Here is a 24131-nt window from a genome sequence, read left to right as displayed (position 1 = left end):
AAGTGCGTGTATGTGCCTATGGAGGTTGGAGATGAATGTTAAATGTCTTCCTAGATTGGTCTACTTTCTTTACTGAGGTAAGATGTAGGTAGAGTTTTTCATAGGGACTTTGGTCTGCTCTGTCTCATCAGCCAGCTCCCAAATACAGAGACTTAATATTAATTATAAATGCTCTGCTGATAGCTTAACTTGCCACTAATTAGCTCTTACAACTTAAATTAACCCATTTCTACTAGTCTATGTGTTTCCTCAAGGCTTGTTTACCTCATCTATGAACTTCCCATGTTGCTTCTTCCACGTCTGACTCAAGACTCCTCAGACTCTGCCCTTTTTCTTCCCAGCATTCTCTCTGCCTCAAAAAATCCTGCCTAGATATTGGCCAATCAGCTTTTTATTAACAATGAGTGCAACATATTTTCACAATGTACAGAAGGATTATTCCATAGCATTCTCCCCTTTTTGTTTAAATAAAAAGGAAGGTTTTGACTTTAACATAGTAAAATTATATACAACAAAGATAGTTATCAAGTAAGAATTATAGTTACAATATGCATGCAGTACATTTGTATTTGGCAAATTAAGAGAAAATACTTTATTATCTATCTTTGTGGGTCTAAAATCGTATAACTAATTTACTTTCTATCATAACTAAGGAAAACTGTAAGTTTAATTATTTAGTCTTGAATCCCATCAAAAATTCCAAAAGGATGAAATGTTACCTAATGACAGGGACATCTAGCTTCTGTAATGTTGGGGCATCCAACTCTGGCCTACAGGCCTGGTATAGTTGATAGACATTTCTGAGAAGCAGGGAATTTTGAAGGACTATCCTACCTTATCTTGGCAAAGTTTGGCAGTTGCTTTTCTTTTGTATCCTGCTGGTCCAGTTTGGATAGTACCCTGTCAACAATTGAGGCAAGGACAGTTTTTCTTTTTCCCCAAATGGCAGCTTTTGCCATCAAGAAAGCAAACTCCATATGGAGGTTCTTCAATGCCCATCATCTTCTCTGAAGTAAATAGATGTTGTAAATAGATGTTATCAGGAGTGCATGTCTCACTGTCAAGAAAAGTCTTATGTTATTAAAACATTTTAAATGTCATATTCTGTAGGTCTTTGAAATGTTTGAAGACTATCTATCTATCTATCAATCATCTATCTATCTGTCTATCTAAATATATCTGTTTAACTTTGAAAACATACCTAATATGGCTAAAAGTTTGACTATTATAGATGACTATTATCTGTAATTTTTAATTATACATTACATATAACATTTAACATTACATATACATTACATTTGTATAACTGAGCTGTGTAAACTCAATGCCCCACCAGGCGGTGGTGGCACACGCCTTTAATTTCAGCACTTGGGAGGCAGAGGCAGGCGGATCTCTGTGAGTTCGAGGCCAGCCTGGGCTACCAAGTGAGTTCCAGGAAAGGCGCAAAGCTACACAGAGAAACCCTGTCTCGGAAAAAAAAAAAAAACAAGACAAAAAAACAAACAAAACAAAACAAAACAAAAACTCAATGCCCCAAACAAGAGCAGTATAGTAAAAATAACTTTAGATCTGTATTAATAAACCAAATCCACACCAATGTAAAATATTTAAGACTAGTAGTTGCTGTTTTATTTTAAAAGTAGATTCAATAACCTATCTTATTCTGTTATTTCTATATCCCCCCTTTCCTTTTCAGAACAAGATCCCTGAATCTAATCTCCTTTGTTCAGTTTTTTTTTTTTTTTGACCATTACCAATAACAATTTGTAACCAACCCCCCCTTCTATGATAAAAAACATCCATAACCCATCTTTTGGGAATGTGGGCATTGTTCTTTAGACTACTTCCTATTGTTTGTGGGCACTGGTAACTTTAGGGGAACTTTGAGAAAATTAAGATAATTGTTAGTCTTGACTGGAGTAGTTTGTGGGACTGGATCATCACAGCCAGCATCCTTGAAGCTGTTCTGGTTACAGAATTTGAGGAGATTGTAACAGAGGTATTTTAAGATGCTGGATCACCTGGACCATCTGTTTTCATTGGTATCTGGTCCCCTTGTTCTGAAAATACATAAACTTTTAAAGATAACATACAAGTATGGAATATGTGGTGTGTACAAGTCAGTTAAAGATGATTTTTTATTTTATGTTTGAACAAGTAAAATACACATTACATATTTTGTAGGTTTTTTTTTTTTTTAGGTTTATTTCTTTATGTCTGTAGTCAGGATTTTCAGGGGTCTTCCTTAATCAAGCCTGATCATCTTTAACCTCATCTATGAATTTCCCATGTTGCTTCTTCCATATCTGGCTCTCGACTGCTCAGACTCTGCCCTCATTCTTCCCAGTGTTCTCTCTGCCATGAAAATTCTTCCTAGCTATTGGCCAGTCAGCTTTCTTATTAACAATGAGTGCGACACATTTGCACGGTGTACAGCAGTAAGGTCTTTTATTGGATCTAGCCAGCTAGTCTGGCTAGCCACTGTGTCCCAGGTCTTTGCCTCCTAGTCTCTGGGGTTACAGGAGAGCCACTATGCCAGCCTAGCTTTTTCAGAATTACTTAATTCTGTGTTACGGTGTGTGGAACAGGCTGGGTGGCCTGTGCCAGGACCTGATGAGCCATCTCTCTGACCCTCTGCCTAGCTTTCTGTGTGGGCTCATGCTTGTAGGCACACTACCCACTCAGCCGTCTCCCTAGCTTCTCTACTGTGCAGCATAAGCGAGTATGAAGCAGGTCAGAGTTAGTTAAGAAGAGGTTTTAAACAGATCTAAATGTAGGGTTAATAGAAAATAAAGGCACTTAAGGAGAGTCCATTACCCAGGAGTGTTTGATGTGGGCTTTTCAAAAGAATTAGGATTACGTACGTGTCTGTGTGGTACGCACGCATACTATTTTTCATGACTTCTCAAGTCATGTTTGGAGGGGTTGCTAAGGGTTATTTTCTTTTCAGTCTGATGCACTTTAGATGGAGTCACAGCTGATAAGGAGGTGTAGCTCAGGGCTAGAGAGCTGGCCTACCATGAACTATAGCTCCAGACCCTGAAGAACTCTTTACCATTTCTTTTAGTACAGAGACATACTAGTGATATATATCTTAGTTTTTTCTATTTCATAATGTCTTTCTTTTCTAAAATAGGATGGTGTGGTGAAGGCAGAACAGTAAGACAGGAAAATTAATAGGACATAGGAGGGCGAAAGAAGTCTGATCAAAGCCTCTGGCCAGCTGGGAAGCAAGAATCCCAGCACAGTTATCTGTTATCAGCATTGACTGTGAAGGCTGCGGGCAGAGACAAAATTGCTTTTATTTATTTTTTCCTTTGTGGTGATTGCAGTGTATGTGTATGTACATGTCTGTGTCTCTCACACACAGTAATAATAGTAATACAAAAAGAGAATGTTAAAACAGCAATGAACTATGCTTAAGGCCTAAGCCTATATGACTTTCAAGCATGGCCTTTCTCTTTTCCTCGACATTTTCTGGGAACTTCACAAATGAAACTGAACTTTTGTTTACAGTAAAAACATCCTAACTTCTCTGCATCCTTGTGGCCCAAGATTTACCCTTCCAGGTTCAATCCCCAGCAATTCTGGAAAAAAAGGAAAGTTCTCCAGTCAAAAGAAAAATGATTACTCCTGGAAGCATGGGGATGTAGGAAGGAGTGAAGGTCAGTGGGAAGGGAAATAAGTTGGTAAATATAAATGAATTTGGTTTTATATGGAGTTTAAATTTAATGAAGAATTAAAACACAACAGTAACAGCAACATTAGAGATTTTTTTTTTCAAGACAGGGTTTCTCTGTGTAGCTTTGGAGCCTGTCCTGGAACTCACTCTGTAGACCAGGCTGGCCTCGAACTCACAAGATCCACCTGCCTCTGCCTCCCCAGTGCTGGGATTAAAGGTGTGGCCACTACTGCCCAGCAACATTAGAGAATTTAACAAGGAAAAACAGAAGAGGAGGAGGAAGAAGAAGACAAGATACAAAAAGAATTTTCAAGGTTACTATTCCAAGATCCTTTTGTTCTCTAGGAATTGGTAAAGACTCTAATTTACATTAGGTTTAATAGATTAAGGTTCATTTCCTACTGTGTAAGGACAAACAGTAATAAAAGATTGTAAAAAGCTGTCAGAGTAGGAAAATGGAATAATAGTTAAAGACTTAATTAAAAAGAAGTCAGGAATATAAAAGGTATACTTGGAATGGCTGAGAAAAGTAGTAATAAATGATAGATTTAGTCTAGACATTGGAAGTGGCATTTCATATAAAAACCAAAGATTTTTCACACTGGAAAACCAAAATCCATTTACATGATACTTTCAAGATAAATCCCTTACATGGCATGGATTATATGTACTGAGAGGCAGAAAGTAAAGAGTCCTGGAAAAGAAACTACCAGGGTCAGACATGGTGGTGCACGCCTTTGATCCTAACACTCGGGAGGAAGGGGCAGAGATAGAGGTAGGCAGATCTTGAGTTCTGGGCTAGCCTGGTCTACATAGTGTTAAAGACAAACAATAATCTTAGCATTGCACAAAGGAACATATGAAAAAGCAAAAGTAGCATGGCAGGGCAATTCTTTTTGGGAAAAGGATGCACCAAGGCCTCCACTAGGCCAAGATGGATTCTGTCTTCTGTGCCTGACGTAGGTAGGTGTTCTTTGTCTCCTCCCATTGGTGGGAGCACGACTTCACATTTGACTTGGTTGTCTGGTCCAGCACAGAGGAGAGGAGGAAAGTTCAGAAAACAGGAGTCCTTGCCAGGCTGCCTGCCTTTTATAGAAAACATTGTTTCTCACAATAGTGAGTTTTAGGCAGGCCAAGACGGCATGCTGAGACCCTGTCTCAAGGGAAAAAGTATGAAAATTAACCTAATGAAAACTGATATAGCTGTGTTAATATCAAAGTAGGTTTAAGGCAAGAAGCATGGAGAGAAAACATTCAAAACCCATAGGATATTCAAATCACCAGAAGATAATTAGAAGCTGTAGCTGGGTTGGGGGCTGCAGCTCAGTGGCAGACACTTGCCTAGCATGCGCAAGGTCCTGGGTTTGATCTTCAAGGGGGGGGGGACTGTGCATCTGATACAACCTTCAAGTATATTAAGAGCAATTAGTCACTTGGTTCACATTTCTCCCTTTAGATGTCAGTTTGAAGTGACAGAGAAACATGTAGATGTTCTTATTCCTAATTTCATAGAGAACAAAGGAAAGGTGAATAGATTTAATCTTTTTTTTTTTTTTCTTTACCAGTACATTTCATCCTCTGAAATCACTGGTACAATGTAGAAACCTTTCCGTGGCTGTCTGAGGTATAAACTGCAGAAGTTCTTCATGTGTTTGAGACTTTGGGCTGGCTATGGTGGCTCTCATCTTCAGTCCTAGCACTTGGGAGGTGGAGGCAGGAGGATCAGGAAGAGTTCAAGGTCACTCTTCCTGGTGAATTCCAGGCCTGTGTGGGTTATGTGAAACCTTATCTCTGTAATAACAATATCAACAATAATAATTTGAATCTTTGTATTCAAATTTTATGTTATAAAAGAATAACTAATCTCCACCCCATCTTTGGATTAGCCTGAGTGTAACTTGTGTGTCTGGTCCTTAAAACCACACCACTGTGCGAGTGTTATGTTGTGCTCTCTGTTCCTAGGAGCGGACCTAGGAGAGGTAACTCTGGCCTGAGGAATCTTGCCTCCAGCACCAGGCCATCAGTATAAGTAAACAAAGGAGATCCAGCAGTATACCTTGTCTGTTCATTTTCTCCATGAATGGTTTTCACCATTTCACATGGATGATTATATGGAGAGATAAATTGGAAAGCATCTAAAAGAGCAGCCAAGTGATGGCTATAAAATCAGGAATTGTTATAAAATCAGGAATTGTTATACTGTTTTTAAAGCCCTCAAACAAAATTAAAAGGACTAGTGCCAAGAAATGGTAATCATTTACTATCTCTGCTCTTCTCACAGGAGAGAACTAACAGAGTGGAGTTGGAGTTGAGCTGAGGACTTTCCGTAGACTAAGGGATGGTGGTCAAGGCGTGTCAAGAGAACTTTAGTTTTATCTGCAATGTTTAAATCTTCTTACGAAAAGGGAGATGGAGCTGGAGATGACACAGTAGTTACAAGCACTTGTTGCTCTTGCAGAGGACCTGGGTTTATTTCCCAGAATGCACACGGTGGCCACAGTCCTTCCTAACTCCAGTTCTGGGGCTCTTTTTTCTTCCCTGTGCCCTACAGTGTAGTGACGTTTGTTTTCAGTATCCAGAGGTGGGCTCACCACTTATGTTAGTGTGGCATTCCCTCACAGTCGGGCTGACGGAAATGTTCCTGTTGTTCTAGGAATCAGAACTAGACTCAGACCATTCGTTCTTAAGAACGCGCCAGAACGGTCACCCCCTCTTCTTTTCTGTCCCATTCCTGATGCCCTTCTCCACCTCATTCCTACTTCCCCTCTTATCGTTAACCAATCACATTAACTTCTGGCTTAGTTCTCCTCTTGTTTTTGTATAAATGAATCTACATATGTATATGAGCTTACCACACCTTCTTTTTTTGTTTTTTGTTTTGTTTTGTTTTTTTGAGGCAGGTTTCTCTATGTGGCCCTGGCTGTTCTGGAACTCAGCCAGGCTGGCCTGGACCGCACCTGCCTCTGCCTCTGGAGTGCTGGGATTAAAGGTATGCACCACCACTGCCCAGGCACACCTTCCTTCTTATATGGAGGGCAGAGCAACAGAAGTTCAATATCTTCCTTTCTGGAGGGGGATGTTCCATCCCCAGTGGACGCCTGCAATAGCAGATAACAGCTGGCACTGTAGCAGCATTAGGATGCTCTGTAGGGCTGTCAGTCTGGTAATCAAGTTGAGTATAAATGGGCAGGTAACATATACAGCATGGATACTCTGGACAAACGGGTGGTTCAGTGGTAAGACAGGGTGGAATGTCATGTGGTTTCATTACACTTTTCAGAATGGCATGCAATTTATTAATTTTTGAGGTGCTAGAGATTGGACCTGGGATCTTGTACTTGCTGGGCAAGTGCTCTACCACTGAGCTATATTCCAGCCTCTTCCTACTTTATTTTAAAATTTATTTATTATTATTTATTTGTGTGTGTGTGTGCCACAGTGGAAGTTGGAGGACAACATTAAGGGGTCAGCTCCTCCTTCCACCGTGGACTCCAGAAATCCAGCAGGCTGTCCGACTTTTGTGGCAAGTGCTTTTACCCACTCAGCTACCTCACTGGTCCTTACTTAAATTTAAAAAAAGATTTATATTATTTTTATTTTATATGTGTGTCTCGCCTACATGCATGTCTGTTCACTACGTGCTTGCAGTGCCCATGAGGCCAGAAGAGGGTTTCGATCACATGAAACCGGAGTTCTGGATGGTCCTTAGCTGCCATGCAGATGCTGGGACTTGGGTTTCTGGACTGCTGAGCTGTCTCTCAAGTCCTCCTGTCTCTACTTTATTTTAATATAAGAGTCTTTCTGAGATGCCCAGGCCTCACAATCCTCCTGCCTCAGCCTCCTGAGCAACTGGAATTACAGACCACCATGCCCACCTTGGTGACCTAGAACTGAAAACATCCTAATTGTTTATTTCTGAAATTTTCCATTTGGTGCTTTTAGACTAGAATTGACCACAAGTGACTAAAACTGTAGAAAGTAGACCCACTGTGAAGAGGAACTGCTGCACTTTTGTGTGTTTTGATTTAATAAAATATATCTTATATTATCATAATGGCAGTATGTGTTTCTTAATGACTGGGATATGTTCCATAAGCAGTCATCATTGTAGGGCTTCTTTGGGACATCATTAGGACACAAACCTCTTGATAGAGATCAAATCACTTGACATAGCCTCCTGATTCAGTCCAGAATTGTGATAAATAGGACATAAGTATGACATAAGAGCCTGCTGCCAGCATTATCTTGATGTGATGTTTTACAGAAAACTTAAGAACAGTTTTGTTTTTAGATTATTTTGTTTTATGTGTGTAGGCGTTTTGCCTGTCCATGTGTATATGTACCAGATACATGTCTGGTCTCTGTGGAGGTCAGAAGGGGTATCAGATCCTCTGGAACTAGAGTTACAGATAGTTGTAAGCTGCCATGTGGGTGCTGGGAACTGAACCTAGGTCCTGTGCAGAGCAGCAAGTGTGAGAAACAAAGGAAAATGATGGTAGGCCTAGTGATATTGCTCTGTAAGAGTGTGTGCCTAGTGCACAGAGCCCTGGACTCAGGGCTCAGTAAGATCAGTAAGAGTGTGTGCCTAGTGCACAGAGCCCTGGACTCAGGGCTCAGTACATCCCCCTCAAGCAAATACTCCATAGTAAACCGATGGCAAGTGTAACACACTGTATATATTCAAATAAGTCCTGTCCACTGGCGGTGCAGTGAGTTCCTTTCTACCAGCATTCCTCATCACTACACACGTGACACACATCAAATCAAAAGGAATGACACTGAGGTGTGCCATTCTATCACGAGGCAGTGGGAATCTCCCGGGTCCATTAGAATCTTATGGAGCCATGTCACTGGATGCCATCTCATAGTGTGGCGCATGACTGCACAGCTACATTGCATACATTAGTAACACACCTGAGCTTTTCACTTAATACACACAAGAATCATTTCTTATCCTTGACTACTTTGATATTTTACAGGCATCGTGCACTGTTTTTCAGTTGGGCTATGTCCTTTGGTCCCCTACCAGCACAATTGTGATAGTTCTTGTTTCCCCATAGCCTGGCCACAAGAGTTTGCCATGTCATTCACGTTTCTGTCTAAGGGACTTCTTTATTGTATATTTTACATTTTGTTACTGTTAGGTCATTCACTCCCAGGCCAGCAGCAATCTAGGAATACCATCCATTCATTAGATTTTTTTTCTTTCTTTCAGATCTCCCATGGTGGCTTATTTTAATTCGGCAGAAAGCATTGGTGGGCAAACTCCCAGGAGACCATGAAGTCTGTAAAGTTACCAAAATTGCTGTCTTGTCTCTTTCTGAAATGGAACCTCAGGAGCTTGAGCTGGAGGTAAGGTGGCGTCAGGGGACTGTCACAGAGACGCTAAGACGTGATAGCAGATATGAGGATCTGGTTTGGTAGATTCTGGATGCATGTGTCTAGAACTGCATATTTAAAATAACTGATGTAGTCTTCAAGCCTTGCATTAGCAGCAGACTCCGTGAAATGCAGAACCCATGAAATGCAGTGTGTAAGACAGAAGCAGAGCTGCTTTGGTCGAGGTGATGTTGAGGGAAAGATATCTTCAAATAACATGAAAATGAAGCTTCCATCACATGGCACAACTGGCTTTTGCCTGTGCATGTGTGTGCACATGGAGATGTTTGTGTATGCACATGTGGAAGACAGGCCAACATCACATGTCTTCCTCTAGCACTTACTTTTTATTTTATTTTTTTGTAGGGTATAGAGGATTGGAGACAGGGTCTCATTATGTAGCTCTGGCTGTACTAGAATTCCCTATGTAGACTAGACTGGCCTTGAACTCACCGAGATCCTCCTGCCTCTACTGGGATTAAAGGCATGTGCCACCATGATCAGCTTGGCACTCATTTTTTTTTTTCTTTTTTCTTTTGAGATAGAGTCTTTCACTGAACGTGGTGCTCATGGGTTGCCTAGATTTGTCTGGCTAACACATCTGCCTTTTCTACCTCTCAGTGGTGTGGTTACAGGCACATGCCTCATGCCTGGCTTCTACATGGGTGCTTGGGGTCCAGCGTGGGTGCACACACACAGGTCCTCCAGCTTATGTGACAGACACTTCACTCACTGAGCCGTCTCCCCAGCAGAACTGGCTGTTTTTAGAATGATCAGGCTATTTGAACTATAGTGCTTAGAGTCACCAAAGATTATGGTTCATGTTAGGAATGGAATATATCTTATGACTTGTGCTAATTAGGGGAAAGGGTAATACTTCTCTGTTGCGGTCCTAAAACACCATGACCAAGGCAACTTATAGAAGAAAGAGTTTATTTGGACCTGTGGTTCCAGAGGGAGAAGAGTCCATCATGATAGCGAGTGCAAACTTGGTTGGCTTGAACAGAAGCTAAGGGCTCACATCTTAAACTGCGGCATGAAGCAGAGAGTGAACGAAGAATGGTGTGGATTTGAAACATCAAAGCCTGCCACTGTGATGTCCTCCAGCAAGGTCACATCTCCCAAACCTCCCCAAAACAGCACCACCAACTGGGGATCTAGTATTCAAATGTGAGAGCCTACTGGGGGCATTTTCGTTCAAACCACTGCAGTAACTATAGAGAAAGTATTTCCATACATTGGGTGAATATTTTAGAAATTATTATTATGCCTTTCCCCTTTTACGGATGTATCACAGTAAAAGAACTTTCCAGCTGTGAATAGCAGGAGAAGCAAGGGTAGCTATCCTGATAATCATAACATTTCTTCTAGTCTTCTAAGATAGTCACTTAAATCTGTCGTCTCCTGTAGATGTAACCGTCTTATTAAATAAGAAACACAGAGCCAAATGCCTAGTTAAAAGCCCAAGAGGTCAGAGCAATAGCTAAGAGCTAAAAACCTTTTCTTACCCTTCACTACCTCTGCTGTCCTTCCCCTCAGCAAGAGACCTACTTCCTGTGTATCTGTCTTTTTATTGACTTTCTGTTCTGCCTTCTCATTGGTTGTAAACCCAACCACATGACCTCCTCATCACTGCTTGTCTATACAGATCTCTAGGTCTCTATGGTTGGTATTGAGATTAAAGGCATGTGTCTCCATGCTGGCTGTATCCTTGAACATGCAGAGATCTGTCTGTCTTGTGATCTGCATTAAAGGTGTGCACTACTACCACCTGGCTTCTGCTATGGCTTGCTATGAGCTCTGACCCCCAGGCAACTTTATTTATTAACATACAAATAAAATCACATTTCAGTACAAATAAAATATCACCATAATCTCCTCCTTTCTGTTCATGTAAACTCCATTAAAGGAGCTTCTAAAGCCAGGAGTGGTGGTGTGACCTTCAGAGGCAGAACTAGCCGTTCAAGATGTCCTCAGCTACACAGTGAGTTTGAGACCAGTCTGGGCTCTACAAGACCCTGACTCAAACATTGAATTTAAATAAATAAAATAAGCTTTTAGAAGCTTATTTTTTTTTATATTATTATAAAGGAGAAGGAAAAAACTACCACTTGAAATAATGATGGCTAGGAACTGGAGAGATAGCTATTAAAAGCACCTCCTGCTCTTTAAGAGGACCAGAGTTTAGTTCCCAGCATCCATGTCGGATGGCTCACCACTGTCTATAACTCCACCTACAGAAAATCCAGTGGGCTCTGTGACACCAGCACGCACGCACGCACGCACGCACGCACTTCATGTTTTGCACACTTTCCCCTAACTCCTGCTGTCTTTTATGGGCATACACATAAAAAGTACCTGTGAGGGGACGTGCTCGTGTCTTCTCCTGCAGCATCCTTGCTGGGTTGAGGCCTGGTTAGCGCTCGCTCTGCATGACCCCCGCTGTCAGGCTTTCCAGCAGAGTCCTCCCGCTGTTTAGTGGGTCAGCATCCTCAGATTTGCCGAAGCCTGGTTTGTCTTCTGTAATTGGGGCAGAAACAGTTTTCTTGTACATTCTAATATTAGATGTATAGTTTCTGCCTCAGTTGTGTTTTACCTGAGGTGGGTGTGTGGCATATTTGTCTGCCAGTGTATTTGTTGTACATTTGCCAGATCTTTAGTCCTCATTATTGTCAAGTAATATTTCATTGTATGAGTGTACTGTTTTGTCTAACTTACCATCAGTTGATGGACATTTGAGCTGTTTTCTTTTTTAGACTACTAGGAATAATGCTGCTGTAAACAGTTTGTACCATACGAGGTTTTGGTATACATAGGTTTTCATTTCCCGTGAGTATAGAGTTCCTGGGTCATTTTGGTAATTCTGCTTCACTTCTTTAGGAATTGCCACACTGTTTTCCAATGTATAGTATCATTAATATATATATATATATATATATAGTATATATGTATATATATATGTATATGGATATGGGTGGAACTTTAGGGCTCAAACAAATGAGAAGACATGCATTATGCATTTTGAAAACGTACCCTTAAAGCATCAAAGGCTTATGTTCCATGTCTGCATGTCTTATGTGCTGTATCTCATTGCTGTAATAGAGAACAGCATCATTTTCCATGCTTAGTTTCCCATCAGAAAGCTGTTTAAAATTTTATCTCAGGATGGACATAGATAACAAATTTGAAAGTAGAACCATTTGTTTACCTTTTCCTTAACAACATCAGTTTTTAGTCTTGGTTGTGAAATATAAGTTGCAAAAAGAATAGAAAAAATGAGGGAGTTTATGGTAGTGGGTAGGTTTTTTTTTTTTAATAAAAATTGTAATAAGGGCCTATTATACACTTTAGAGGACTCCTAGACCTCTGGAAAAGGGAAGATGGTCCCACTCTTAACACTATGTATTATGTAGGGTTGTGTCCAAACAAAATATTTTATGATTGGAAGGGTTCCTAAGAAATAATTTTTCTTATCACTGTTCTCTGATAGGGCTGACTGTCAATCCTTTTGGAAAGATAGTAGTCTATACTTGTCTTTTCTAAAAGTATTATATAGAAGATTCATTGGAATGACTTTTGATTAAGGTGGTTCAGTGAGTTTATGCTTTGTTACAGAGATCTGTAATTCTTATCTGAATTCTTTGAAGACATATTTTTTTGTTTGTTTTATTTTTGAGACAGGGTTTCTCTATGTAGTTTTTGGTGCCTGTCCTGTATTTTGCTCTGTAGACCAGGCTGGCCATGAACTCACAGAGATCCACCTGGCTCTGCCTCCTGAGTGCTGGGATTAAAGGCGTGAGCCACCACTGCCTGATGACATATTTGTTTTATAGTTAAGTTTTTGTTTGGTTTTGTACACACACTTGCATGTGGTTTCAAAGGAGTATTTAAAATAAAAAAAAAGTGTATTAGCCAGGCATGGTGGCACACACCTTTAATCTCAGCCCTTGAGAGCAGAGACAGGTGGACTTCTTTGAGTTCAAGTCCAATTTAATCTATATAGCAAGTTCCAGGCCAGCCAGGGCTACATAATGAGTCAGTCAGTCAGCCTGTCTGTCTGTCTTATCTGTCACCCCAACCCCAGAATGCACGCACGTGCACACAGTATATTAGTTATTTGTCTATTGCTGTGATAAAATACCATAACCAAAAGCAAATTAGAAAAGGTCTTAAGTTGGCTATGGTTTCAGAGGGCATTGTCCGTCATGTTGGGGAGGGTATGGCGACAGGGAGGTTAAACATCTCAGCAGGATCATGGGAGTTGACTGTTCATGTTTTCATCCTCACCCAGGAGAGTGCAGAGGGAAGAAGCGGGGGGGGGGGGGCAGCAGGAATGGGGCAAGGCTAGAAAACCTCAAAGCCCGCCCGCCCTCAATGGCATACTTCATCCATTAGTCTCCACCTCCCCGAAGCTTCATAACCTTCCCAAACAGTGCCACCAGTTGGGGACGAAGTATTCAAATACATGAGCTTGTGGAGGGCGTTTCTCATTCAGACCACACCAGGAAGTTTATTCCATCTATTATCTATGCCCCAGCTGAATCTAAGCCATATCCCACAATACAAGACATTAATATTTCCTAACGAATCATGAGTATTTATGCTAAATACTCATAAATAAGTATTTATGCTAAACAGTAAATGATAAGTGTCATGTAGTCTCAGGGCAGTTTATAAATGCACTCTTTTAATTAAAATTTTTTATGTGTATGGTTGTTTTGCCTGCATGTATGCCTGCATTCCATAAGAGACCAAAAGAAGGTGTTGGATGCCCTGGGACTAGAGTTCCCAACAGCCATGTGGGTGCTGGGAACTGAACATGGGTCCTCTGGAAGTGCTCTTAAGTGCTGAACCATCTTTCCAGCCTCTGTTAACTGAATTTTTAATAAAGTTTAAAAATAAATGCTCAGTTCTCAGAATTCTTGGGTTTTTTATAAGGAGCTAAGGGATAGTGGCCCAAGTCAATGTTCCTCCATCCTCAGATAAAAGCAGATGAAGGAAACGAAAACAAAGACAGTTGTCTTTAGTTACTGTTCTAGTGACCTGTTGGTCACCATAACCAAAGCAGCTTATAAAATAAAGCATTTAATTGACTCTCAGCCCTTCCTTTGTTGGAGCTGTCTGTCCCCTGTTCTTGTCCCAACACATCCATATTCATGTCCCCTCCTCTTAACTTGCCAGTTGGATTGCACCTTTTTTTAATAACCCCTAATTACTGCTCTTTAAATTTGACTAATCTCTGAACCCAAATCATGTTATTTGCCGATTTCATTATTGTGTGTAAAGACAGGAGGAGAGAGTTTTGAAAGGTCCAGCTTTTAAGAGTCCCTGTAGAGCCAACTCAGGACATTTTTTTCAATCAAAACACTCAGGTAATTAGCATAAATGAATATTTAACACAGATGTTTGTAATGACCTCAAGGCATAGCAGATGTGTATTTTGCAATGTTTTGTTCTTAGATGATGCCAGTTTTGAAAATATTAATAACCTCAACCAGAACATTGTATCCTTTGGACATGTTAGATAAGAGTAAACTATGCTCTGAACCTGGGTTTGTTGTCTTTAATTCCTAAGCATATTCTTACCTGTATTCTTATGTTTTATTTGTAGTGTGGCTTCTGATTACTGAAACGATAGCTGTATTCTACCTGCTTAGTCGCTTTGCTAACTCTTGGGGTCTACTTTTTTTTTTTTTTTTTTTTTTTTTTGGTTTTTCGAGACAGGGTTTCTCTGTGTAGCTTTGCGCCTTTCCTGGAACTCACTTGGTAGCCCAGGATGGCCTCGAACTCACAAAGATCCGCCTGCCTCTGCCTCCCGAGTGCTGGGATTAAAGGCGTGCGCCACCACCGCCCGGCTATTGGGGTCTACTTTTAACACAAATGTGTGAGCAGTAGCTTTCACTTCCAGACTCCTACTTGAACATCTAAAGCATATAATAATTAATAATGAGTCATCCTTTTTAAAAATTATTTAGCTCTGTAAGAAGCATCATTTTGGAATTAACAAGCCAGAGAAGATTATACCATCTCCTGATGACTCCAAGTTTCTACTGAAGACGTTTACAAATATCAAATCCAACGTGTCTGCTCCCAACAAAAAAAAAGTAAGATTTTGATTGACATGGACTTTGAATCCATCTTTGATTAGTCATAAGTTGCCGGTAATAAAATTAATCTGGAAGCTTTGTGTGTGTGTGTGTGTGTGTGTGTGTGTGTGTGTGTGTGTGTATGTGTGTGTGTATGTGTGTGTATCAGAAGACTCTTGTGTTTTTGGAGTTGTCCTTACTTGAAGTCTTGCATTATCTGTGAACTTGACATCTGACCCCTGTACTGACAGATGGACTTCTTACAGGTCAAGGAAAGTAAGGAGAAGGAGAAGTTGGAGAGGCGGTTACTTGAGGAGCTGCTGAAGATGTTCATGGACTCAGAGTCCTTCTACTATAGCTTGACCTATGACCTGACCAACTCCGTGCAGAGACAGAGCACCGGGGAGAGCGATGGCCGTCCCCTCTGGCAGAAGGTACAGCTCACAGTGCAGAGCAGTGTTGGCTCCAGGAACACTGTCTGTTCGCCTTTTATAGGAAACAGAAGGGATGGATCCTGAACTGATTCTTTCCCTCTACTTTTTCTAGGTTGACGACCGGTTTTTTTGGAATAAGTACATGATCCAAGATCTCACTGAGATTGGTGTGAGTAGATGCTTCTCAGACCCCCTGTTCGTTGCTGTTGTTAAGCAAATATCCCTTACAGTAAGGTGAACTTTGAGATCTTATTAGGATGTTTCCCGCACTGAAGAGAAGCATTCACCTAAGGAGCATGAAGGCATTGCTCTCGGGCACTCCTCAGTTCCACCACTGCTGCAGACAGCCCGCTGCTCCTGCAGTTGTTTAGCTGCGTGTGATGTCACACACCTGGAATCCCAGCACTTGGGGGGCTAAGGCAAGAGACTTGTCCCAAGTTTGAGGTCCTCTGGGTTCTATAAGTACGTTCAACTCCATACGAGGTTATATGGCAAGAGCCTATCTCCAGAAAAAGAGGGGTTTGGAAGTACTAAGCCCATGGACCCAGTCATGTCCACAGAGTTCCTGTAAAGATGGATGTGTTTGTTTTACATCCACTGAGAATGCAGAAGCCCACTTTTCTGTAATGGTACCGCTCTGCTTTGTCTTCTGGTGTGGAGTAGATGGATCTTTAAGGCTTGACCAATACTGCAAGGGATTATTGTAAGAGGTATTTAGGGGAAACTGCAGGAATGGTCAGATGATTGCATGGAGCTCTCTCTGGACTGTTTACATTTTTTCTACATATTTTTATTGGGGTGTGTGTGCGGGTGTGTGTGCGCGCACACACATGCACATACCATAACATATGTGTAGAGGTCAGAGAACAGTGCATTTGGAGTTGGGCCTCCCTCTTCACTGTGGGGTCCTGGAATTGAACTCAGGTCGTTAGATCACGTGGCAGTGTTTCCCCCTCTGAGCCACCTTGCCTGCTCTTTCGCTGTGATCAGGATGGGCAGATTAAGGGAGGGAGGGGTTGGTTCTGGCTGATGGTTTCAGAGAACTCGGTACATCATCATGTCAGGACAGCATCTTGTCATGGGCCGGGACGTAGGGAGAGAGGAACACTGACATTCATTTTCCCCTTCATACTGTCTGGGCCTCACAGCGTGGGGGGATTGCCTCCCACACTCAAGGTGCTCATTTCCTCTGCAGTTAATTCTTTCTGGAAGCATCCAGAGATGCAGCCAGAGGCATGACTCATCTCCTGGGTGATTCAGCCCAGTGAAGTTGACTGAAGATTAACCATTAGAGCCTGTCACATATATTGGAGAATTACGCCTGAGGGCTACTGTATGCTATGGGTTTCGGACGCTGAGCACTAGACAAAGTAATGGAATGTGGTCATCTGTTATTTTTTCTTAATCTTTTGGTTATTTTCTTTCTTCTCATTTCCTCTTTGCTGGTGATTCATAACAGCTACTGACATTTTATCCAGTGGCGTCTTCAGACAGATCCCTAGTGTGTCTCTGCTGAGGCCAAAGCGCGGCTTGTTCTCAGCTCTCTGATACAGATCATACTGTGACCCTCACAATTAAGTGACAGGGGATGAATAAGGGTGTTTATAATGAGTATTTATTTGTCTTTATGCTGCAATGTGGAATTCTGTGTTTGGAGAGCTTCTTGTTGGGCACTGTCACATCATTATTTAAAGCTGGTGACTTAGGGTAAAGATGGCATTTGGCAACTTCTATTTCTATGCTTCTGTCAAGAATCTTGGATTTGTTGCTAGAACAAAAGTACAAGTAGTGAGGAATAGTGGGAAATGACGAGCGCAGGTCAGCGCAGGCAGCCCTAACCCTCTGAAGACCCAACAAAGAGAACCCAGAACAAAATGAAGCTGTGAAATGGGTGGGGCCCAAAGAGCACTGGGAAGAGAGGAAGGTAGACTTGAAACTGATGCTGAACAATGGGTAGGATGGGGCATGTCTGCAATCCCAGCACTCTGGAAGCTGAGACAGGAGGATTGTGAGTGCCAGGCCAACTTGGGCGACACAGGGAGACCCCATCTCAAAACAAACAATATTTTGAGTATTCATTTTGTTTTATTATTATTTTGGCATTGTATATCCGTGTGTGTGTGTGCACGCATGTGTGTCTGAATGCACATTTATGTGTGTACCTGTGGAGGTCAGCAGACAGCCTCAGATGTCATTTCTCAGGCACCTGGTTCATTTAGTGTAGCTAGAGTTTTCCTGCCTTGCCCACAGTCAGGACAAATCTTAGTCACCCGCCAGTCCCACAGCCACTCAGACCCAACCAAGTAAACACAGAGACTTATATTGCATACAAACTGTATGGCCGTGGCAGGCTTCTTGCTAACTGTTCTTATAGCTTAAATTAATCCATTACCATAAATCTATACCTTGCCACGTGGCTGGTGGCTTACCGGCGTCTTTACATGCTGCTGGTCATGGCGGCGGCTGGCAGTGTCTCTCTGCCTCAGCCTTCCACTTCCCAGAATTCTCCTCTCTCCTTGTTCCACCTACTTCCTGCCTGGCCACTGGCCAATCAGTGTTTTATTTATTGACCAATCAGAGCAATTTGACATACAGACCATCCCACAGCAGGTCTCTCACTGGCCTGGAGTGCACCCAGGAGGCTGGACTAGCTGACCACTGAGTCCCAGGCATCCCACAGCAGGTCTCTCACTGGCCTGGAGTGCACCAAGGAGGCTGGACTAGCTGACCACTGAGTCCCAGGCATCCCACAGCAGGTCTCTCACTGGCCTGGAGTGCACCAAGGAGGCTGGACTAGCTGACCACTGAGTCCCAGGCATCCCACAGCAGGTCTCTCACTGGCCTGGAGTGCACCAAGGAGGCTGGACTAGCTGACCACTGAGTCCCAGGGAACCACCTCTCCTCCTTCCCAGTGCTAGGATTCCAAGCGTGTGCCCCGTGCCCGGCTTTACCTTAATCAGAAGCTCTTTGCTAACGAGGCTTCTCGGTCTTATTCTGGTATTTCTGAGACAGGGGTTTCATGGCTTCAAACTTAATATGTAGCCGGGGATGGCACTGAGCTTCTGATCATGTTTCCACCACCTCCCAGTCCTCGGTTTAAAATCTGAATGTGTTTAGTTTGAAAGACACGGGAGAAGGGAGCTCTGACTTTGAACGGTGCTCTCCTAATTACATTACAGGGCATCTTAAATGAGACAGTTATGGAAATGCTTTTTATTGTTCACTTACTGTTTGAATTTTAGGCTGGTGAAGCAAGCGATTCTCTAAAGCAGGACGTGAAGTAAAGCTGAGGCTGAGGCAGAGCTCAGCTGCAGAGTCTCTTGTTCTGCACGAGGCCCTGGGTTTGATTCCCAGCACCACAAATGACGAGGATGGGACTGAGCCTGGTAGTAGGTCCCTGCCGTCCCAGTGCCTGGGCGGCTGAGGCAAAGGGAGGCACCTAAGGTTCTCGCCTGCTGAGCTGCACAGCGAAGCTCTGCCTCCCAACCCAGAGATGTAGGGTCTGGAGAGATGGCTCAGTGGTTAAAAGCACTATGTGCTCTTGAAGAGGATTTTGGTTCCTAGCACCTGCAAGATGGCTCACCATCCCCTGTAGCTGCAGTTTCAGGGGATCTGACACCCTCTTTTTGGCCTTTGCAGGTACTGTATGCACCTGTTGTACATACAGACAAGCAGGCACATACATATACATAAAAATAAACAAGTAGTTTTTTTTTTTATTTTTTAAGAGTAAACTGTATTTTGTAATGAAATGATCAGGATTGATTTCATTTTGTTATAGGCTAATGCAATTGAGAATTGAAAATCAACTTGAAAGCTTTGCCTTCCTACACCAAGAGGAATACTTATAAGAGCTACATTGGTTAACTCCTCTGTGGCGGGCTCTGTGCTTTATTTTACATGTACTGTTCATTATTCACAACAGCCTTACGAGGCAGTAGTAGTCCCATTTCACAGAGGAGGACATTGAGGCCTAGTGAGGTGAGTGAGCTTCTGTCAGTGAGTTTGTGGGTGGTGGAGCTTGGATTTGTGTGGAGCAGTCTGGGACCTGGGCTGTGTTCCCTGTCAGTCAGCTCTCAGGAAAATCGTTGTAAAGAAAAGGGAAGGCCTTTTCGCTCTCACCCTCCGCTTTGCTCCGTAAGTAGAAAATGGCGCCGAGAAAGGGCTTAGGAGTGTAACAGGCTGACGGCGGCGGCGGCGGCAGTATGTGCTGACTGTTACTTGGGCTTAAGCAAGTAGCGGTGCTGTGCAGAATATAAACAACATGGCATTCATTTTCATTCTAGACTCCGGATGTGGACTTTTGGATCATCCCCATTATCCAGGGCTTTGTGCAGATTGAAGAACTTGTGGTTAATTACAACGAGTCATCTGATGAGGAGAAGAGCAGCCCAGAGACCCCCCTTCAGGAGTCCACCTGTGTAGATGACATTCACCCGCGCTTTCTAGTGGCTCTCATATCTCGCAGAAGTAGGCATAGAGCTGGTGAGTGGGGGGCTGGGGGAGCATGCCAATCCAATGCAGGCGAGCTGTGTGGAAATGCAAATGACAATCAGGGACTTGAAAGCACCGTGAGCTCCCAACTCCGAGCACGGTGATGCAATTAGAGACTGATTTCTGCAGGAGAGGAGCGGGAAGAACTAGCAAATCAGACAGAACAGCGGCGTGCGTGCAGAAGATAAGAAAGTCACGTGGACGTGTCTGAGGGCAGGGTTCCAGCCTGGGTCACAGTGATAAAGCCTTCCAGAGCTAACCCCTTGGGGGAAACCATTGTCTTTCAGTCAGAGGATTCAACTTAGCCATGATGGGTACAGCTGTGATCTTGGATATGCTGTTGTTTGCCTGTCTGTCATGTGTAGGCTTCCAAGGCTCTCCTGTACACATTCAATTAGGAAGCATAATCTAGCCAGACTAAGTGTAGGGCTCTTTTGTTTTGTTTTGAGAGTTTTGCTATATAGCCCAGGCTTGCCTCGAACTTGCAATTCTCTCGCCTCGGCCTCCAGAGCACTGGAATATAAAGTGTGTGCCACAGCTTGGCACTCAGCCAAGCTAAGCACGTTTTTATAGCTGTTGCTGCTTTCTGTTTAATTTTCCTTCAGGAATGCGTTATAAACGAAGAGGAGTGGATAAAAACGGAAATGTGGCGAATTATGTGGAGACTGAGCAGTTAATTCACGTTCATAATCACACCCTGTCATTTATTCAAACTCGAGGCTCGGTGCCTGTCTTTTGGAGCCAGGTTGGGTATCGCTATAATCCAAGACCTCGGCTAGACAAAAGTAAGCACCTCAGTCATTTGGTTTGCAAATGAAGATTTCTATGAGGATTTTTAAAAGAAAAATCACGTTCCCGAAAGGTGTCAATTTGTTCCATTTCCAAACAGCAATTCTCAGGGCTGGGAAGGCTGAGGTATGGGTTCCCGACCAGCCTGCTGGAGGCTCTGTTCAATCCCCCAGTGCTAAAACAACAGCAGCAGAAGCCACAGCTCCCATGGTGGCCTGTGTGTCCTCCCAGGGGACGGCGGGGAGGCCGCAGACACAGGACTAAGTCCTCCCCGGCTGCTGCGGTCTCTCCAGCTGTGCAGGAGAGCCCCTCACGCCTCAGCCTGTGAGCTGCTGTTGCCCTGAAGCTTCTCCAGAACAGTTAGCTCCGGGAAAGGATGACTGGAGCCGGTGTCTGCGGAAGCAGGGGTGTGCTGACCGAAGGGCAGTGCACCGGAAGTCAGAGAGAGAGGTGCCTCTAAGATGGCTCTTCTGAAAGCTTTTAAACAATTTTTTGAAACATTTAAAATGTAATTTCTTGGAATATTTTAACTTTATCATTTTCATTTTATTTTATTTATTTTTTTTTATGTCGCATGAAACCTTTACTGAAAGGTAGGGTGTGTGTAAGTGCATGTATGTACCTGTACATGTGTGTTTATAATTTCACAGATGACACTTTCTGATATATTTTAGCTCAGTCTAAGTGGAAAGAAAGAAATTTTGTTTAAAATGATGGTTAGATAGTCTTACTTTAAACTGTTAATACATTATTAAAAAGTAAGTGTAAAGATGGAGTGTCACAACCCCAGAAGGAAAACTAGATCTCATATTGCTTCTTTGCAGGTGAGAAGGAGACGGTTGACTATTTCTGTGCCCATTTTGAAGAACAACTGAAAATTTACAAAAAACAGGTGGGCTTTGATATGTAGTAAGAAAAAATTTCCTTATCTGTAAAATTACAAAAACAAACCAAGGAACTGTTCATAATTAAACAGTCACATTTGGCACGAAGGTTAGGCACACCCAGCTAAGACTACTCCTACTATTCCCAGGATGCCCATGGGGCCAGTTCCCTTAGGTTGTTTGGAGAGGGTAGATTCGATGCTGTCAGTCACTGAGACTAAGAAAGGCATCTCAGTAATACTCTCTCGTCCGTTAGGAATGACCAACTGACTGTGTAATGAGATGGGAGTCATTTTTAAAGGCCAGCCTGGTCAGCATAGAGAATTCCAGGCCAGCTAGCCTGGCAATCTAGTGAGACCCTGTCTTAAAGGCAGAATACTGTACTGAAGAGAGAAAACCGTGAGTTCCTGGTTTGTGGATGGAAAGACTCAGTGGTGAATGACTTCAGTTCTTCCCAGTTAGTATTTAGATTTCCTGTGTTTCAACCATAGTCTCCTAAGGGATAGGAAGAAAGAAATTAGGAAAGAACAAACTATTATTATTTAATAATCATATTAAAATTTAGAAAATTTTATAATAGTTAATGGCAGGTATTTGCTTTTAAAAATGGAAACTCAAATATTGTTAGCATCAGTATGAGTTGTTACAGGCATTTTGGATGTTACTATCAGTTAAAAAAAACATGCTAGTATGTAACTGTACTTTTCTTTTTGATACCCACTATCCATTTAGCATATATAAAAATAATTTTGAGGCTGGAGAGATAGCTCAGTGCTTAAGATCACTGGCTGTTCTTCCAGAGGACCCAGGTTCAATTCCCAGCACCCACATGGCAGCTCACAACTGTCTGTAGCTCCTGTTCTAGGAGATCTGACACCCTCACACAGACATGCAAGCATATAAGATAAAAATAAATAAATCATTTAAAAAATAATTTTGAGAAAGATTCTGGACCCTAGTGGGAAAGGTCCGAGGACAGCATAGTGTGTCTTTGAGTCATAAGCAGGATTTTCAAAAGTTGTTACCTTCTCTTCTGGTGTTTCAAATCTATGATTGTCTATCACATTTTATTAGTCATTTCATAAGGGGCAGTACTCATCTAGAAAATAGTTATTTTGGGGTTGAAGAGATACTTCAGTGATTAAGAGTGTGTACTGCTCTGCAGAGGACCTGAATTTGGGTCCCATCACCCACATCAGGTGGCTCACAACCCTGTTATTCCATCTCCAAGAGGGATCTGTCACCTCCTTGTGCAATTGTGCTCACATTCACAGATCCCACACAAACATACACAAAAACACATCATTTAGGAAAAAAGAAAGAACTGTGGTAGCACATGTCTTCAATCCCAGCACTCAGGAGCCAGAGGAAAGAGGATCTCAGTGAGTTTGAGGCTAACCTGGTCTACTTAGTGAGTTCCAGGACTAAATAGGGAAACTTTGTCTCAATAAACAAAACAACAACAACAAAAGAAATAATTACTATAAAAATAAAAGTAATGCTTGGGAGATGGCTCCATGGGTAAGTACACGATGCGCAGGTATGACATGGACCTGGTCCCCAGAGCTCACGTGCAGCCAGGCACAGTGCCATGTGCCTGTAATCTCTGTAATACCCATGTGATAATACATGGATACATGGAGGCAAAACACTCACACATAAAATAAATCTGTTTTTAGTTGGGATTTGGTCTTATATTTTACAGTGTGTTTAAGTATCTTCCAAACCCATTAAAAACAATGTGCAGTCCAAAAGAAAGCTGGACATAAGAATTGAACAGAGTCTTTATGTAAAAAGATAGTTTATAAGGTCAAAAACACATGTGAGAAGGTGCGTCATCTCACCAGTCATCAGGGAAATGCAAATTAAAGCCATGACTCACACACTGGGGTGGCTGAAGGAAAAAAGATGAAAAACATCAAATCCGGGAAAGGATGGAGAGCAATTAGCACTTAAATAGGAAAACAAGTCTACAAATGTGTTCAGTCAAGGGTGCTTATGCAAGAACACTCACTGCGCCATCAGAACATCAGAACAAGGCGACAGTTCGGGGAGGCACGTGGGATGGGATGTGGTCAGGAATGATTTGGTTTTATTCTGCATTTGAGTTCCTTAATAATGTGAGTATGATTCATGCATGAATCATAGTCCTAATTGTAAGTAGCATTAAAAAGAATAAGCCATATTTCAATGTAACACAAAATTGTAAAAAGGAGCCATACTGAGGTGCGCAAGCTGAGGAAATTACATCTTCCCACACTCGTCCTCTGCTCCCTGTTGACTCTCACATCAATTGCTAGGTGTGTGTACCGAGCAGACACTTCCTGGTTTCCAGCAGTAGCCCGGCAGTGTTCATTTGTCTCTGTCCTTCTCCTGGGTAATT

General features: G+C 42.3%; 1 protein-coding gene across 2 annotated transcripts in view; it reads left to right on the top strand.

The window, feature by feature from the left end:
• Inpp5f (inositol polyphosphate-5-phosphatase F) overlaps positions 1-24131 on the top strand; it is a 96056-nt gene that overhangs the window by 48883 nt on the left and 23042 nt on the right. Inside the window, exons 3-9 of one of the 2 annotated variants that reach the window (XM_028885675.1) lie at positions 8898-9034; positions 15037-15165; positions 15414-15581; positions 15694-15750; positions 19868-20066; positions 20681-20860; positions 21689-21756. In XM_028885675.1, coding sequence (XP_028741508.1) covers positions 8898-9034; positions 15037-15165; positions 15414-15581; positions 15694-15750; positions 19868-20066; positions 20681-20860; positions 21689-21756 — 938 coding nt within the window. Of the gene's footprint in view, positions 1-8897; positions 9035-15036; positions 15166-15413; positions 15582-15693; positions 15751-19867; positions 20067-20680; positions 20861-21688; positions 21757-24131 lie in introns of those variants that run through there. The other variant, XM_028885677.2, reaches the window with a different exon arrangement.

Source organism: Peromyscus leucopus, chromosome 1 (assembly GCF_004664715.2).
Source record: "Peromyscus leucopus breed LL Stock chromosome 1, UCI_PerLeu_2.1, whole genome shotgun sequence".
In the NCBI taxonomy this organism is placed as follows: Eukaryota; Metazoa; Chordata; class Mammalia; order Rodentia; family Cricetidae; genus Peromyscus; species Peromyscus leucopus.
The sequence above is the reverse complement of the archived record's forward strand: the minus strand, read 5'-3'. Positions and strand labels throughout refer to the sequence as shown.